Below are 19,326 nucleotides of genomic sequence, written 5' to 3' on the forward strand. Positions count from 1 at the left end.
ACTTAACTTAACTTAACTTAACTTAACTTAACTTAACTTAACTTAACTTAACTTAACTTAACTTAACTTAACTTAACTTAACTTAACTTAACTTAACTTAACTTAACTTATTTTAACTTTTATTCATGAGATACCATCCGAAGTTAAGTTCTTCAGCGAATCATTCAGAATTGGTGTTTGTGGATGGCCGAATTACGGCGCAGTTGCGGTCAACGCTTGAAAGGGATTATCTTTGAAAAACAAATGTCCGGAATGGTTCTAATAAAGATTGCACAAAGAATTTGAATTTACGCCGGTATCTTCTTCTTAATCGGCGCGATAACCGTCGTTTCTTTCTCTTGCTAACAGGCGCCAGTTGGACACACCAAGGGAAGCCAAGCCCTTCTCCATCTGATTTTTCCAACGCAGAGGAGGCATTCCTCTTCCTCTGCTACTACCAGCTGGTACCGCATCGAATATTTTCGGAGCCGGAGCATTCGTATCCAACGCAGCCAACTTATCCGCTGGATCTGGTAGTGTTAATTATTTTCAATAATAAACATTTTATTAAATATTCTAACTGGAACGCTATATTTGCATAGCCCTGTACTGATCCATAGTACATATAAATGTGCAAGCGTCAGTTTTTTTTTTTTTGTGTTTGGCCTGCGGATGAGCAAGCCTGATATCATGGCTTAATTCACATGTGCTTAAGTAGTTTTATTTATCAAAACCTACAAATGCGAATACAAAAAAGTGCAAAAGCAGAAGAAATGAAACTCTTTCTGCACATTTGAATGTTAAATCTTTCATGAAATTAAACCTTTTTGTGTGTGTTTATATACATACATATGTACGTACATATATACCACCCAAATGTGCAACTATCCTTTAGGAAAAAACAGTCGTTTGGAAGTGACAACATACCTGGTACTAAGGTTATACCGGAAATTGATAATGCAATCGGTTGGTTTGAAGGAGTTCCAAGAATATAAAAGAACAAGGACAAATTTTAAGTAAAGGCAAGTGAAACATATATTATATATATAGAATTAGCGCGTACACCCTTTTTGGTGCGTCTTGATGTTGTTCCACAAATGGTCCCTCCATTACAATTTCAAGCCGACTCCGAACGGTAGATATTTTTATGAGGAGCTTTTTCATGGCAGAAATACACTCGGAGGTTTACCATTGCCTGCCGAGGGGCCACCGCTATTAGAAAAATGTTTTTCTTTTTCTTTTAATTTTGGGTTTCACCGAGATTCGAACCAACGTTCTCTCTGTGAATTCCGAATGCTAATCACGCAGCAATCCATTCGGCTACGGCGGCTGCCAAGTAAAACATAGATCTCTAAAATTATTTGTCAAATAAATAAAATTTCACTAAATTTAAAAACATTTTTCTATGTTTTTTTTCGTTTAAGCTTCTTCGCTTCCAAAAAATCAGCATTTCTTGTGTGTTATATTGGGTAATTGGTTTTACTTTTTGGAGAGGAAGAAGGTATTTGGTCAATTATACAAAGTTTATGTTACAGACACCAAACAAAAAAGACTTTAAGATTTTGCAGTTTTTATAGGTAATAGGTAAAGGTAGGATAATTTTATCATACGAAAAAAGTTCAAGAAGCTCGATATATTATATTTTATCTATGTTTATGTCCATGGCTATATGCACGCTTATATCTGTGTCAATGTTTATGCCTTTCTTTTGTCAGAGGAGATTAAAATCGAAAATGTCAGAAACATCATCAATGGTACCGTCAAACCAGTGATACGTCAGACATGCTCCCACTAGGTAGGGATTGGGGATTACACTGAAACTTATCCTTAAACTATACACTCACATAAAAGATGTCTAACTGTTTCCTCTTCTTCTTAAGATAGATTCTACAGAAAGCAAAGTAAGGATGTACTAACCTTCTAGCGTGGCTGCCTATTCAACAATGACCAGTTAATACCCCTATCATGTTTCTTACAACTTCTCTGTTAAGTCTTAACAAGCCTTTCGATCGATCTCTTTTCCTTTTCGGTCATGTCTGTCTGCTGTATGCTCCCACTAACACTATAAAATTCCTCCCCTCTCGGTTGATTCCACCCTGAGACCGCTTAAAGCATTTCAACACGGTGGAGTTTTTTAGACACACCAGGTACCAGTATCCAGATTCCTCTTCTAGGTACATGTGAAGGTTATACGCTATCAGTAGCCTCTATTATTACTCTGTGACCACCAATGGGGCATCGGAGAGTTGCAATAATGTTGTGACTTGTCGTCTGTTTGAGTTCGCCTTGAGGTTTACTTCAGGCGTTCGTGTTTTTCGTCTGTTCATAAATACAGTCACCCCCACAGAAGATCTGCTTCGACATGTCTTCTTTGGATAATGAAACTATTGGTTGTTCTAACTCGGTCGCATTCGTCTTGCTTCCGCTTAGCGCCCTCACTTTATATAGCGTAGTTTTATTGCAATCCTTGCTGCAAACTTTTTTACTGCCTCCCATTTCTCTTTCGAGTTCAGCATTTTTGTTACCAGGTTATCTGGCGTGGGGACGACGTCGGAACATTTGCTAGGTCGGAGCGCTCTTCACGTGTTCTACCCTCACATCTTCGCTGTGACATTTTGGACAGGTGGAACTATCTGCCATATTAAAACGGTAGAGATACGCAAGAAATCTACCATATCCGCTTAGAATCTGGATTAGATAGAAATCAGTCTCTATTTATCCATTCATCTGTGGTGGGAATCAACGTACCATATATATATGTATATCCAGCGGCCTATGGAAGAGTGATCATCTGTTTTGCCGCTTTTCTATCGAACATGTGCCACCGGTTATCTTTTCTTCAGGCGTCGGTTTGTGTCTACGTGAGTAATACAGTCGCTTAAGCTCCTCTGCTCGTATATCAAAGGGAACTTTACTCGCTTTACCGCAGATTGCATTGTCCTATATACATAGTTCCGTCCGCACATGCTACTCTGAGCTGGCTGTACTTCTTTTAGGCGCCTCGTTCATCCCCCTAACCTTACTCGTGCGGAGTTAAAGAGAATAGAGTCAGTAGCTGTTGAAGGCATCTTTTTTTTACCTACTTGAGGTCCACCAACGTTTGGTAACATACGTATGAGTGTGTTATTTACTCTCATTGCCTTGCAACTAGTTCTTTTTAGGTGGCCCTTGAATGTCAGCTTTTCATCTATATGGTCTCTAAGATAATTTAACAAAGCATGGAATTCGACATCATGCCCTCCAATTGAAATAGTGAGCTCTGCCTCCACCACAGCTTAGTTGTTTGCGCCTTTGCTGGCATCGAAACCTTAAGAATACTATTGTATTTGTGGATATATCGAGCTTCGAGGTTACACCTAGGCCTTTTAAGTGGTCATAAACAGTTGAATTTGATAAATTTAACCTCTCACGTGTTGTTATTTGCCTGTTTGCATCAACTAATGCCTTTATCGCGTCTTTAGCAGCTTCAACTGGCCTTCGACATCAAAAGTGCCGGATCGAAATTTTGCAAACCAGTTCTGAGACTGGTGTATTGTCAACACATCTTCTCTATACACATCGGTTAATTTATTTCTAGCTTGAACAGCATTTTTACCTTTTCTGTAGTAAAAAAGTATAACATGACGAAAATGCTGCTTATTGCTCTCTCTGTAAATATGACGAAAATGCTGCTTATTGCTCTCCATATTTAAAAGGGCATCGACCAAAAACTACTGCGTAAACTCAATGGAACTTATTCACACACAAGCCTTGTTATATGAGCTGTCAAAATATATAATGTCAATGCGACTTAAGTGTGAAGTTAGCTGTGAAAATAATACAATTAAATCCCCTATCGTGAAAAAACGAAATTAATTTCCGAACAACCCAATACATTGCATTCCACATGTTGGCCCTAGCTTATGTCTATATCTTTGCCAATGCTTATATCTATGCCTATGTTAAAGTTTATGTATGTGTCTATGCCCTTGACTGCATTTCCAAACTTTGTTAATTCTTTATTGGTTTTCAACCACTCTTGAACTTTCATTATAGATCCTCTTAAATTTCCCCGTACGCTGACTGGATATTTTATAATCAAATCGACAGCTATGTCGCTTTTAAAATCATTACATTCCATACCTAAAGTTTTGTTGCTCCTTTCAGTGATGAGTTTGCCGGTACTCTTTTTGTCTACTCTGTCTGTTTATCTGCAACCATTTCTCTATGAAAATCTTTTAATATTATATGAAAGTCAAGTCTGCCTTTGATGGTGCCTACCTTCTACTGATTTCAGCCATGTTATGATCCACTGGCCAGAAGATTAGTCCACTTTACATGAACGAATAATATAGGGATTGCTTCACTAGTTCATGATTTCCCGCTGGGTATCTAAGTAGGCGCGTGTGAGTGTGTGTGAACAAAAAGTTTGCGAACAATCAAACAATGGTACTAACCGCAAGTATCATCTACGAAAAAATAAAACCAAATACACAAACAAAACACAATGAAAAAAAGATCAACCCACGCAGTGTGTAAATTTGAACTGTGGTGAAGGAAAGTGCGGCTAAAGAATCTTGCGCTCTGTATGTACAAATAATGTGCATCTGCCTTATGCATTTGCGTTTGTGTGTGTGCGTGTGTGCATGTTTGTGTTTGCGCTTTGTGTGAGTGTCCATGAATGAATAACAACGGTTATTGTGACTGGCCGACCGACAAGCTTCACTTCACTTCACTTCCATTCACTTTACTACCGGATATGTTGCGTTACCGAGACGTTTGTACTTAGGAAAGTGCTCATAACATAACAATGCGGTTGTTGTTCATATAGTCTGAGCCGCACTTCGTTCCTACATAAACACACATCGAATCATAAAAACGTTTACCTTGTCCCCTTTGATGGTGTAGAAGATTTTACTATACCGAGATGTATGAATGTATTGGGCAGTTCCAATGGCGCTAAAAGACCTAAAAGCAACCAAAGCCATATTCACAAAATACCAACTTTATACTTATGAATGAGTTTCCTTATTGTTATAATGGACTTGAGCATACACTTACTACTTACAGCACACCAACACACACACACCCACACATGTACCTACGTAGGTAGTTGCCGCATAGCTTTCTATTTGACTAATCCATACACACTCAAGCGCAACGAGTTAATGGTCAAGTGGGTGAATGAGTTTCATCTCTATTTCAAATTGCATCTTTATATTCTCTTAAATGTAACCCTCTCCAAAATAACCAACGAACAATTCATGTGTACCAGCAGTACAGTTAAACTTTACAATGTCGGATACTAAAATCTTCAGATGTGGATAAAAGTAGCCATAACAACAACAATGACGAGCAATATATTTACTTGTACGCATACATTTATAAGCAATACCAAAGTAGTAAAAAGCAGCAGCAGATTGTGTATGCACTTACAAATAATAAAGGATGCCATTATGAGGCTTCAGCCAAGCATCCAAGCATTTCGTATCAAAAATGCTGAGAATTGGATTATATTTTTAGTGCATAGAATGTTAGCAAAAAGGATACGTAACATGAGGAAAAACAGAATTGTCTGCAAGCGTATAGTTTTATTTATGGTTTATTTCCTTGGAAGCTCTTTTTTAAAAGCGCGGAGAATTTTTCTGAAGATTTGTAAAAATCGACGTGGCATTCAGCAGCAACTACTTTTTTTCATATGCACCGAAATGCCCCGCTACGGGGACATAGTACTTATGCGTTAGAAAACGAAAGGCCCCCATACGGGGACATGAAGAGAATTCAGTTTTCATTTCATTTATTTATCATCGCTGTAGTTTTCTTTAACAAATATTGCAACTTTGTACATCCCTGGTTTGTTGATCATATAAAATTATAAATCAAGTAAATATATCGAATTCATGTCTAAATAAAGAAGTTTAAATGTTTAATTTAAGTTTTCATCTTTATAAACGTTTTAGAATTTCACCTAATTTTCCGTAGTCTTACAAAAAACAGCTCTGGGCCATTAAGGGTTAATATTAATTTGTTTTATATACTTAGCCCTACCATAAGTTCTGTTACCAGTTAATTCCGTTATAGATATGAAACTATAAAACATTTTTAATGAAGTTAGCCTAATTTCATCATGTTAATGTTAAAAACAAAAAATTTAGATTTTCATTCGAAACAATCACCACGCACAAGCCTTCAAACGACTAACCATTCAGCTCTGGCAGCACGCACGGTTTCCATGGATATTGACGTGGGTGCACGAACCAAAGGTTATTTGAGACCCTCCAAATTTGTGTGAGTTCTTCGACAGGCTATGTTCTCCACTTCTGACCACAAACTGTAGTCCAATGAAATCAGATCTGGTCTTTCAGACAGCCAATCTTCTGCGATTATGAACGCAGGAATGTCGTTTTTTAACCACTGCTGGGTGATTTTTGCACTCTCCATTGCAGAGAGTACTGTTCAACTGCTTTACCACGTCTTCTCAGACAACCACCTGATACACTTTTGCCCCACTTTTAACCCCTTTTTCGCAAAAAGGAGAGATGCAACGCCTTTACAAGACACTCCCCAACAAACCATTACGAAGGCTGGGTGATGGTCACACTGAATCTTTGGAACAACATTTTTTGCGTCCTTAGAAGTTTTAGTATAGATTTTATCGTTTTGCTTATTAAAAACTTCTTCCAGAGTGAAAATTTCTTTGTCTGTAAAAATAATATTTTCATAGCCGTGCGGCAACTGTTGAGACTAATTCTTTCCAAACGCATTGTCAAAAGATGACCAGTAGAGCGATGGAAAGTTTTCATCTGGAGACCATCTCTGATTAGTCTTGTCATGGATCTGGTTGATACACCATATGAAACCAAGTCCTTTTCCACCTGATCTTTCCAACGCAGAGGAGGTCATCCCCTTCTTCTGCTACTACCAGCTAATACCGCGTCGAAAATTATCAGTAGCCGCAGGATCTTTATTCGCTGCGCTATGTCTATGTCGTCGTAAAGCTCATATAGCGAATTGTTCCATCGCCAACGTCAAAAAATCTTTCTCTCAAACACGCCAAGTGACGCCTCATCGGATATTGTCGACGTCTAAGATTCCGCGTTAGGACTGGCATGAGGAGAACCTTATAGAATGTTACCTTTGTTTGGCGAGAGAGGACTTTACTGCTCAGTTGCCTACTTAGTCCAAAGTAGCACTTGTTCGCAAGAGAGATTCTACGTTGGATTTCCAGGCTGACGTTATTATAGGTATTAATGCTGGTTCTTAAATATGCGAAGTATTTTACAACCTCGAAATCATAACTGTCAACAGTGACGTGGGTGCCGATACGCGAGTGCGCCGACTGTTTGGTTGATGGCAGGAGGTACTCCGATTTGTCCTCCTTCAGCACCAAATCCATTCGTTTTGCCTCTTTATACAGTTTGGAAAAGGCAGAGCTAGCAGCGCCGCAGTTAACAGTTAAGGCCGCTCTTATAAAAAACTGTGCCTGAGCGATTAACTTCTTCGGCTCGCATGATCTCTTCCAGCATCAGGTTAAAGAAATCAGACGACAGCGAGTCACTCTGTCTGAAACCTCGTTTGGTATCAAACGGCTCGGAGAGCTCCTTCCCAATTTTGTCAGCACTGCTGCTTAGACGTTTTAGTTTTGCGGGGGTACCAAGTCCAAATATCTCGCCGTGAAACCCACTCCTTTTCATGCGGTCGTGTTCAGCTTTAAATTCCACAAAAATATGATTGTGTGTCGATTTTCCCTACATGAGTCTTTTCTAATACTTGGCAAATTGTGAGTATCTGATCTATGGTGGATTTTTCAGATCTAATGGTAAAGTCCATTCAGTTGCCTTTCACACAATACGCTTGCTAGGACCTTATACGCGATATTTAGAAGATGAATTCAGCGATTCAAATGCACAAATTGTAGAATCATCCTTCTTATGAATTGGGCAGATCATAATTAAATTCATCCAACCATATTTTGCATAGGAGCTGATGCTTGAACCTTACCAGCCCCTTGCAGCCAGCAGTCTGTCGGCTCATGCGGCTTTGTTGTTCTTTAGCCGCGTTATCACTATTGGCACCTCGGCATAGTCGGGTGGTGGGGCGACAGTCCCGTCGCCTGTGACGTGCGCAGTTGTCACTATTTAACAGGTTCGAGAAGTGTGCCATCCATAATTCAAGCACTATCTGGATATCAGTCACCAGATCGCCGTCTTTGCTCTTACAAGAAAACGCCCTGGTTTTGACACCTTGACACCTAAGCCGCCGAAATTTCTGGTAGAATTGTCTGGCGTTTCTCCTATTGGCCAGCATCCCCAGTTCCTTGCACTAACGTATTTCGATTTCTCGTTTCTTCATTAATACTTTAACATTAATGAGTTTAAATACAGTTTTTTTTCATCTTTTTTTAAACAAAATGTTTTGGGAAAGTAAAATCAACCATATTCAGAAACAGTGTTTCAAGAACCTGCAATGAAATCCACTATTATCGAATTACTGAAAGTTGAGCTCACATTACTGTTATCTTTTTTTTATATAAAATTTTATCGCTAAGGAGATTTTAAGCGCGCCCAAAACTGTTTAATCGGTTATCGTACCAAGTAAGACGAAGAAAGACTATTAAATTTTATACATTTTTATAATTTATTTTAATATCTATAATTTATGATAACCCAGAAAGTATTAATCGTTGCTTTAACGAACTTTATTAAACCAAGTATTAGTAAATTTTATCAATAATCTTTAGCCATTTTGTCGCGTACAGCCATTAAAACATCAGTGTAAATGAGTGGTTTAATTCTTGGAAAGTGTCCTCTATTTGCTTTACGTAGGCTTGGTCAAAAACCCATTGAATATGGGCATTGTGAACCTTTAATGGAATTAACTGTACAGCTCAGAAAGGAGGGCAAGATGTGCTGGAACAGTTGATGTGCTATCGCTTTGTTTGCGGAGTGTATATGTCTAATTACTTACATCCTGTCTCACTCACATAAATTCCACATTAACTCAAGCCTCTTATATCAATTCTGTGCAGGTACTCATTCGACGGAATAGATCACTTGACTAGGTCAACAACAGCTCCAGCGTGAGCAGAAGTTGGGAGTTTAAAAGTGATCTAAGTTGAAGTGTTCATTTGTGCTGCCCCACAGTGTTTCGAAGCCGAAACTTTTACGCTTTTTCTTAAGCTTAGTGGCTCTGAAAGAAAAAGAGCAAAGCAAAGAGCGCTTTGCTGTTATTGCTAGACTTAGGGGTTCTTATATTGCATCCGACTACAAGCTTCAAAGCCTTACTTATAAAAAGGGCTTTCCAATAACGGGTGTTAGGTGTTAAACAGGAGAGATGATTAACGACTTTTTATAGCCGAAATTGGATGGTATTGATCTGAACAACGTTTATTTTCAACAAGACGACGCTACGTGCCACACAAGCAACGGACCGTGTTATCTCTCCAAGCGGTGATCACATTTGGCCACCGAGATTTTGTGATTTAACACCTTGTGACTTTTTTCTTTGGGGCTACGTGAAAGAGAAGGTCTACAACAACAGCCCAGGGTCAATTCAAGGCCTCAAAGATGGAATTCGTGAGGCTATCGAGGACATAGGGCCGCTACTTTGCAATTCGATTATGGAAATTTTCATTAAAAGAGTATTGCCATATAAGCGTGCTCGTGGTGGTCATTTGCCTGATGTTATTTCCTCTTTATAATGAAATAAACATCCGATCATTTATATCAAAAAATAGCATTTTTCTTTGAATATCAAAATAACACCTCTGTTTTGAGAACCCTATATAACCATTTCGCGAGTATATTCATCACATTTTGACTGTCATTGTCATACGCCAATATTTTTATTTCGTTGCAATTTCACTTCATTTGTTGCAAAATGTCCGCTTTGGATAGCCTACAACTATGACGCCTTAATAAATGCAACACGAGCGACATTCCCGCAGAGCCGTTGATGAGCTTTCGCTGCACTAAGCAGAAGATCTTGCACGGCAAAAGAGACGATGTTATTTTTTTTTGTTTATTTTTTTTTTTTTTTTTTTTTTTGTTGCCTGTTATTCACCTCTAATAGATGCTTATCTGCTATGCACAACTGCAACAATAACAGCAACAGCAGAAAAAAATTTCCTCAACTGGCTTAAGAGGCAGAATGCTAGCAAAGACCATCAGCCAGTTAGCTTGCCAGGCAGCAAGCCGACCGGGCACTTTTAAGAAACACTTGAAAAAAAGAAGAAAAAATGTACTTACAATGACCAGCGTCGACTGGGTCGCTCGTGACTCTCTAGATACCCTGTTCAGTTGAAGCAGTGAAGCGTCCTACAAAATCTTTCATATAGCTTGTAGCATTTTTATTTTTCGCATACTCTGTTGTGTCCGTTTGCTTGCAAATGACAAAATATTGCCGAGTGACGCTAAAGTCGCTGCACAAAAGTGTCAAGCTGTACTCTTAATCTAAGGGCAAAGATTTCCATGAGATATATAGATTTTTTTCTTGTACGTTTTTCGGGCCATCTATTACTAATTCCTCTTCTTCATTTCACCCTTTCGCCTGTAGTAGTTTTACTCCTTCGTTATGCTCTTTCTACAACTTAGCGTCGCCTACTAAATTTCTAGCGTCAACAATGAACATTGCTGTCAGCCATTCTTGTCTGCCATTCATATGAAATGCAAAAGTCATTGAGTGCGACACTGTCCGGTAGGTAGCAAAAAGTGGAGAGAAAAAAGAGGGAAACAACAAAAATAGTAGCAACAACAATTAAGAAACAACAAGCGTATGGCATTTTCAAAACATTTTCCAAGCTATCGCATTACTGAGGCTCACAGGTAGGGCTCCGTTGTCCATTGGATGGTATTAGCGGGTTTACATCTCGTCTGTATGTTTGTGTGAGTGCTTGTGTGTGTGTGTACGTATGTGCTTCCCTAGACACTTGCCTCACTTTGACCATTTTGCTATGCATGGCGTACACTTGACGCGTTCGTAAAAAATCGTGTTGATGTTCTTACTCGGATATGCATTAACTTGTTTTCTCATTCTCATCCGTTCTCATGCATTTCCATATTCGGCAGCGGCAACGGCAGCCCCTTTCAAGGTACACATCAGCCAACAATCGTTGAGTTTGCTGCAGGTGTTGCAATGTCATTTAATAACAAACACCTCTTGTTCCATGCAACAAATTATGCAGATTGCAAACTTGTAGAATTTTTAATAAATTTCTTGGACATTTTTATTCATGTAAAATTTTTTAATATTTTTTTTTCTTTAACTTTAAGTTGTTGCTTTGTGTTGCTACTAGAATAAATACGAGTATATGAAAATAATCGGTTTAAACTTACAATGGAAAATAAGGCATACTAAGGACATTAAATAATTTCTGTATTTGAAATAAAAACCATTTGCCGTTCGGAGTAGACTTAGAACTGCTCCCTCCATTCGTGGAACAACATCAGGACCCACTCCTAGAATAAGAGAGGAGCTCGGCCACATCTAAAAGAAGTGTACGCGCCAATTATTACTTTTATTTGTTTTAAATACTTTGGTCTTGTCGATTGGTGCATGCAACTTCCGCTCGGTGTTGAACTAAACCTTTTCTTCAACAATTTTTGTAGTGCATCTGATTGATCAACTACACATGAAGAGGCCACACAATTGTATACCTCCTCCAAAAAACAGTTAGTTTTTCTAAGAAACTTCATAAAGTAAAGAAAGAAAGTAGCTCAGAAATTTGCTACTGTTTGGCAAGACAGCTGATATTTCGTGCCTTTAGTGGGTATTCAACTGGTGATCCAGCAAATGTGAATGATGCTCAAGACCACCTCACGTGAATAAAATATAAAGCGTTAAAATAAACATTGCTAGCCTTCATTCATACATCAGCTGCAAACAAAGCATTTGACCTAACGACATCAACACGTCGAGCCCTGCTAGCTGTAGAGTGTAACACAAAGCTAAGAGTTGATTAGCTGAGGGCGAGTGAGGGAACCAAAGATAGCGGAAATGTTACCTGAATTTCGAGCTGAGCGCCTTTGCGTACTTGTTTGTTTGAGCTTCATAGTTTATAAGTTTATCCGAGCACCAGTTTTAACACCGAAAATAATGTCAGCCCTGAAATCCAACGAAGAATCTGCCTTTCCCACAAGTGCTATTTTGAACTAAGTAGGCAACTGGGTAGTAAATTCCTATCACGGCGAACAAAACTAACAATCTATAAGGTTCTCGTCATTTCCGTCATATTTTATGGCGCAGAAGCTTAGACGATGATAATATCCGAAGAGGCGAGAGAAAGGTCCTGCGGAAGATTTTGGGACTTTTTCACGCTGGTGACGTCGCAAAGATCAGGTGGAGAAGAACTTGGCTTCACTTGGTGTTTCCAACTGGAGGCGGTTAGCACGAGAAAGAAACGACTAGCGCGCTTTGTTGAAATGGGCCACGATGGCGTAAGCGGTCATCGCGCCAATCAAAAAGAGGAAAAATTTCATAAGGTTTGTTAGTGCACCTCAGTGTGGAAGGGCTAAAAACTTTTGAATAAATGTATTTAGTCTTGTGGTTCGAAGACTCGAAGAGTTGGTCTTATTGGAAGAACTTGATACGATATGAAGATGGCGAAGTCGGACGCCGAAGTGGAAGTCGCTTAAACATCAATGTTTGATTACCTAATTCCGATGTTATTACTCTAATAAACAGTACAAAAATCGAAGTTATGTGTAGGAGACAATATTAGATGCAAGGCGTTTTATGATACTGATCTTCTTCATGAGATTTACGGTGCAATTTCATAATAGTCTTGACTCACTCCCATCAATGAAATATCAAGCATCGCTTCTTACTTCAGAAACCTCTCTTGGGTTATCAGCATAAACCCAACCTTTCAAGAAGCTCCATAAAAAGAAATTCAACAGAATCAAAATGCTTGATTTTGGTAGCAAACTCTCATCGTCGCGAAGTGGTACCGCCTTCGTTTCGAACGACGGTTTTGTGACTTTTAAGCGAACTAGAAATTCCCTTAGACCACATTTAGTTGAAATCTTCATTATCACCTATTCTATCCTTCTCTACTTGTTCTTCCTTAAGATCATAGACACCATCCAAGTCGACTTTTTATATGCCCATTAAGCATTAAGCGGTTACCGTAGGTAGGTAGGTACATACCTACCATTTGGATGTGCACAGGTTCGAAACCCCGGACATGAAACGCCAATTGGTAGAAACCCTTTTTTCGAATAGCTGTCGCCCTTCGGTAGACAATGGCAATCCCCGTGTACATTTCTGTCATTAAAAAACTACTCATAAAAAACCATCTGCCGTTCGAAGACGGTGTAAAACGGCAGATCCCCCATTTGGAAAAGAACGTCAAGTCACCAAGTTTCTTAAAGTAATAGACTAATTATAAAGTATCTTTAAAACCAATTTGTTCAACGCAATAAGATAAACATTATTGGCAAGCATTCAGCCATTCATAGTATTAAAGCCTTATGCCATAAAATGTTAAGTCTTTAATCCAAGTCTTAGATAACCCACCCATGAGATTAAGTATCTCGTATTTAAGTTAGCAATGCTTCTTAAACCATATTTTGAACAAATTCAGCAGAAATTTGGATATGACTAAATTTGGGACGTCAAGGGCACATTGCCGTCAGAAGCTCTTAAGTCCCTTATTTTTCTCTCAAAAAGTGTGTACACAAAATTAATATTTGATTGTACGGGAAGGGACTCAGCTGCAAGTAATTTCGTTAAGTGTAAGTCATGTAGGTATTGCGCATTCCCGAAGTAAATGCAGATTATGGAACTTTATTTGCTTGAGTGTGAAAAGGATAATATGCAATTTGAATTATCCAACCGAGTCTGCTTCTCTTCGTGCATTACTTTTTGAGTGATTGCGATAAGCGCTTAGAGGTTATTCTTAATTCTTTGTTCCTCCTCTTTGTAACAGATCTTGTACTATAACTGCCATGACAAGGTTTCACGACTGAAGCAAAATGGTGTATAGCCAAAGGAAAATAAGAGTTAAATTGGCTCGATATTTGGAAAAAAAAATTGAGCTCAGAAGTAGAAATGTATCAGGTAAGGTTATGCTGGCTGGCCGAAGCCACGCAGATGCCATTTTGGTCCATAGCGATATCAGATCAGAGTCCAAGTCCAAGCATTTTAACGCAAATATGCATCACTCACAATGCGTATACGGTTAGCGAATTTTCGGAGTCGCTCAAGCATCAGTTTGGGATACATTCTAGTCTTTCGAAACTGAAGGCACCGATGTAGTCTAGCTTTCGAGAAAGCCGGACAGTTGCAAAGGAGATGCTCTAAGGTTTTTCTTGTACACGACTCATTACATTTCCTGCAAGCATCATTAAGAGTTAGATTTAGCGTGCAAGCATGCGCTGCAACTAGGTGATGCCCTGTTAGTACACAAACTAGAGTTCTACAGTGCCTTCTATCGAACGATATAACTGGGTACGTAATAAATCAAGCAGATGTGAAACTCTATCATCCGCCACTATGATATTCTTGCCGGTGGGGTATGACACATTTCACACACTTCATCTGAGTACTAACTCAGAAGTTAAACCATCGATTTTTCCTCTTTTCAATAAAAAATTGTTGCCTGCGGATCTTTCCTCATTCCCCCTCCTGTACTATAAACAAGATTTCGTAGTGTCTTTTATGCTTCGACACGCTAAAGATGTACATAAACTTATTCTTTATTATCAGCCTACAATTAGAGCCGACAATTCGGTGGAGTATTTATCACTAATAAAGGATTATGCCAATAGTGGGTGGGTTGATAGAAGTAGCACAAACACAAAATTTGTAATGAGAAAAAAGTTGTTCCAGAAGGATAATCTTTCTTTCTTCAAAAATAACTATCTTATAAAAAAAGAAAATGTTCAAGTATGCCACATTGTCCGAAGCTTTATTACTAGCAACACAGGCTTATATAAATTCACACCAGCTAAAGTGCATTCATCAGACGTTCACTCATTTTGACAATCACCTAAAACTGTAAATTCATAATAATTAGAAGCTTACCTTTTGAAATTTTGATATGGCAGCTGCTGCAATTTCACGCAAAGGCAATACTTTGCGCTTAACTTCCTTGGAACGCTGAGCAAATACACCCTTTATACCTTTAATCGGTGTGGAGGCAAAAGGACGCACGTGCGGTAACGTACGTGGTAACCGTGGTGCTACAGGGCGCTGCACATGCGGACAGGAATGTTCAGTCGAATGTGGCGGAGTCGACGCAGGCGCAGCAGTAGGTGGCACTGCATTGTTCGATACCAGTGGCGCACAACCAAATGTTGCACCCGCTGTGGGCGCCGCTGTTGGTGTCATCGTAGGCACCTGCATAAAGTTAGGCATCTGACAACTAATGGGTAACAAATACATTTGATTGTTCGTTGATGCATTTGTAGTAGTCGCCACTGTCGAACACAAGGTCGACGTGACAGGCGTAGGGTAGCTGCCACATAACCAGTTTGAAGCGGCGTATTGTTGTGTTTGGCCTGATGTGGCTAAAGTCGTAGCTGAGGTTGTAGGTGTTGTTGAAGTGTTGTTGCTCGGCATAAGTGCATTTGAAGGTATTTGCGACATCGCTAGCATAGACGGAGCCTGTGGAGGTGTAGGTGGCGGCGGCACAGTAAATGAAGTAGGCATTGTAAGGAGCGTTGTGGACATTGCCGGTGCAACTGCCGTTGCAGCCGTGCAGTGTCCACCAAAACAGGTGGCACTGTGATTTGCAGACGCTAGCGTAGCAACGCAATTTATTTGTGGATGAAATGAGGGTAACTGCTGATGTACATGTTGATGTTGCTGTTGTTGCAACTGAAGCGGCTGAAATTGTTGCTGTGTCTGTGATTGATGTTGTGCATGTGATTGTAGTTGTTGTTGTTGTTGCTGTTGGTGTTGCTGCTGCTGCTGTTGTTGTTGTTGTTGTTGTTGTTTTTGTTGTTGCTTCTCTTTGCATTGCGCACATGTTGTGGGCTTATTTGTTGCAGCAGTGGTCCGGTTGCCATTTCGCAGCGTGTAGGGTGCTGCGTTGGTGCGTGATTCAGCGGTGACATTGTTCACCTTCGGCGCTTTCGGGCCATGCCAACATTGGAGTGCACAGGGCACTAAGCCCACTAGATGCATGCCGCCCAAGGGGCTGGATTCGTTAAAATTTGACGTCGCTATTTTGAAGCAATTATCAACGGCGCTGACTTAGGACTTTACTCTATAAGTGAAAAGGAAGGATATCAAGCATTAGTAATACTACAGCATTACGTCACTCAATTTTTTTAATTATATTATTCATCACATCCCTTATTATAATATCATCATAATATCATATTACTATAGCATCTTATCATCATATTGTCATATTATGATATCATCTTAAAATCATATCATCATATTATCATACCATCATAACAGCATAACATCAAATCATCACATCGTCACAACATCATATCATCATATTTTTATGTCCTTTCATCATTACATCATCACATCACCGTATTACCATAGCATCTTATCATCGTATCATTATATTACCATACCATCATAACAACAAATCATCACATCATCATATCATCATATTTGTATATCCTCATTTCTTCATTTGATCATATTATAATATCACTCTACCATCATATTATAATATAATCATATCATCACATCATCATATTTTTAAATCCTTTCATCATTACATCATCACATCACCGTATTACTATAGCATCTCATCATCGTATCATTATATTACCGTACCATCATAACAACAAATCGTCTCATCATCACATCATCATATCATCATATTTTTATATCCTCTCATCATCATATCATCACATCACCGTATTACCATAGCACCTTATCGTCATATAATCATACCATAACATATCATATCGCCATATCACCATACCATCACATCATCATATCATCATCATACCATCATACCACCATATTACCATAGCATCACATAATCACATCATCATATCCTCATATTTGTATATCCTCCTTTCCTCATATGATCATATTATAATATAATCATATCATCACTTCATCATATTTTTAAATCCTTTCATCATTACATCATCACATCACCGTATTACTATAGCATCTTATCATCGTATCATTATATTACCATACCATCATAACAATAAATCATCACATCATCATATCATCATATTTGTATATCCTCATTTCTTCATTTGATCATTTTATAATATCACTCTACCATCATATTATTATATAATATAATCATTTCATCACATCATCATATTTTTATATCCGTTCAACATTACATCATCACATCACCTTATTACCATAGCATCTTATCATCATATAATCATATCATCATATTTTTATATCCTCTTATCATCACATCAGCGTATTACTATAGCATCTTATCATCGTATCATCATATTTTCATATTATGAAATCATCTTAAAATCGTATCATTATATTACGACACCATCATAACAACAAATCATCACATCATCATATCATCATATTTTTATATCCTCTTATCGTCATATCACCATATTACCATAGTATCTAATCGTCATATAATCACATCATCGCGTCGTCATATCATCACATCATCGTATCATTATATATCATATCGCCTTATTATCATCATACCATCATATGATCATATCACCATATCATTACGTCATCATACAGTGAGCGAAATTTGGTTAGTGCGAACACAGAACGAGAAAAAAAACTGTTTATGTAGTGTTGTTATGTTTTAAAGCATATTAGTAAATAATCAGCAGTGAGTACAAATATTAGCCCAAACAAGAACCTAACTGCATCGAAATTCTGAAAAGTGTATCATAAGTCTCATTCATTTCTTCTGGTGGTAAGTTATCCATTCTTTTTGAGTTTTTTTTTGTGAACATCTTTTACACTTAAGCTTACTTTACTATTTTATCACTTAATAATAAGTCTAATAGCAAGAAACAGTTTTTAAATGATGTTGAAAAGGGTCGAATTAAAATTCTGAAGGGAAATGGAGGTTTGAATAGAGAAATTAGCCGTAAAATTAGAATATCAGAGAAGGTTGTGAGAAATGGGTAATTTTTTCCAAAAAATGTTAGAGGAATACCAAAGTATCCCAACGTCATCACGCACCACAAATAAGGAAAAAATTACTACTACTCTCTTCCCTGAATTTTTATGTTCCTGTTCCATCATATAAATGCCGCTCACTTCTAATTAATCTTAAATGTAGATTCTTAGAAAGTAGAAGACCACTCTTCAACCAAATAAGCATACATCAAAATATTATTCCATCTAGCGGTAAACTAGCAGAAAAACTACATGATTTACTTAAATAAAGGCACTAACCAAAAAAAAATAAAATATAAAAATAAAAAAAAAACAATCGAACTGTTTTTTCTACATTTATTATTAAAAACCTATTAGTTCGTGCTGCCTCCTTTCGGATCAAGCCGTTTTAGTGATTCGTATACAAAAGTTCCTTAATTTTGTATTAATTTGTATTAAAATTTTTGCCCATTGCCATAAACCTTACGAACAAGCCATCCCCGTAGATTTTGAACAAAGTGCAGATATGGGGCAATCCAAGTTTTGACCACACTTGAAGTGTGTACAGGTGCATTATCCTGCTGAAAGTCACAATTAATAGGTACCAATGTTTTACGAATCTCGGGAAAAGATGATTCCAAAAAGGCTTTATAGCTCTTTCCCCGTCATTTTGTAGTCTACAATTTTCAATTTGAACGCTGTGATGTCGACCGAAGTACCTTTCATCCTTTCTGAAGTTTTAGAATTAGTAATTATATTCATCCGATCCATCCAGATTGAACTTATTTTCGCCACTTTTTTTCATTCATCGGTTTTGTTGTTAGTCAGATCTAAGTGAAACAGTCGGATGGAGAAACGTTTGGAGGTATAGTGGGTGGAAAAAAATGTCTCATTTAAGAATTTTTTTCTTTAATTACAGCCTCATCATAATAATGTAGTAACATACGGTGAAGGTCAGCTGCTGGTTTCTTCGAATTAAACAAAAAATCAAAATTATCCATAAATGACGGAAATCTGGAATAAAAACTAAAATTTTTGACCAAGCAAAGTCATTTATGTGGTATTGTAGTCACAATTGTCAATTCTTTCTGTATAATATTTTAAAAGCACTTATTCAGACTAGCCCTTACCACTGCTGCTGTCTGGAAAAGTGGCGCCAACATATTTCTACACCTAATGTACTGTGGCGGCCGCCGTAGCCGAATGGGTTGGTGCGTGATTACCATTCGGAATTCACAGAGAGGTCGTTGGTTCGAATCTCGGTGAAAGCAAAATTAATAAAAACATTTTTCTAATAGCGGTCGCCCCTCGGCAGGCAATGGCAAACCTCCGAGTGTATTT

At 38.2% G+C, this 19,326-nt stretch overlaps 1 protein-coding gene across 1 annotated transcript in view; it reads right to left on the reverse strand.

Annotated features, from left to right (window-relative positions):
* The window catches only part of LOC129237636 (polyhomeotic-proximal chromatin protein-like), a 157,115-nt gene extending 141,099 nt beyond the window's left edge, over positions 1-16,016 (reverse strand). Inside the window, exons 1-2 of the mRNA XM_054872513.1 lie at positions 15,927-16,016; positions 14,983-15,804 (exon numbers count right to left, since the gene is read on the reverse strand). Coding sequence (XP_054728488.1) covers positions 14,983-15,804; positions 15,927-16,016 — 912 coding nt within the window. The remainder of the gene's footprint in view (positions 1-14,982; positions 15,805-15,926) is intronic.
* Positions 16,017-19,326: the final 3,310 nt, after the last annotated feature.

The sequence above is a fragment of the Anastrepha obliqua genome, chromosome 1, assembly GCF_027943255.1.
Source record: "Anastrepha obliqua isolate idAnaObli1 chromosome 1, idAnaObli1_1.0, whole genome shotgun sequence".
In the NCBI taxonomy this organism is placed as follows: Eukaryota; Metazoa; Arthropoda; class Insecta; order Diptera; family Tephritidae; genus Anastrepha; species Anastrepha obliqua.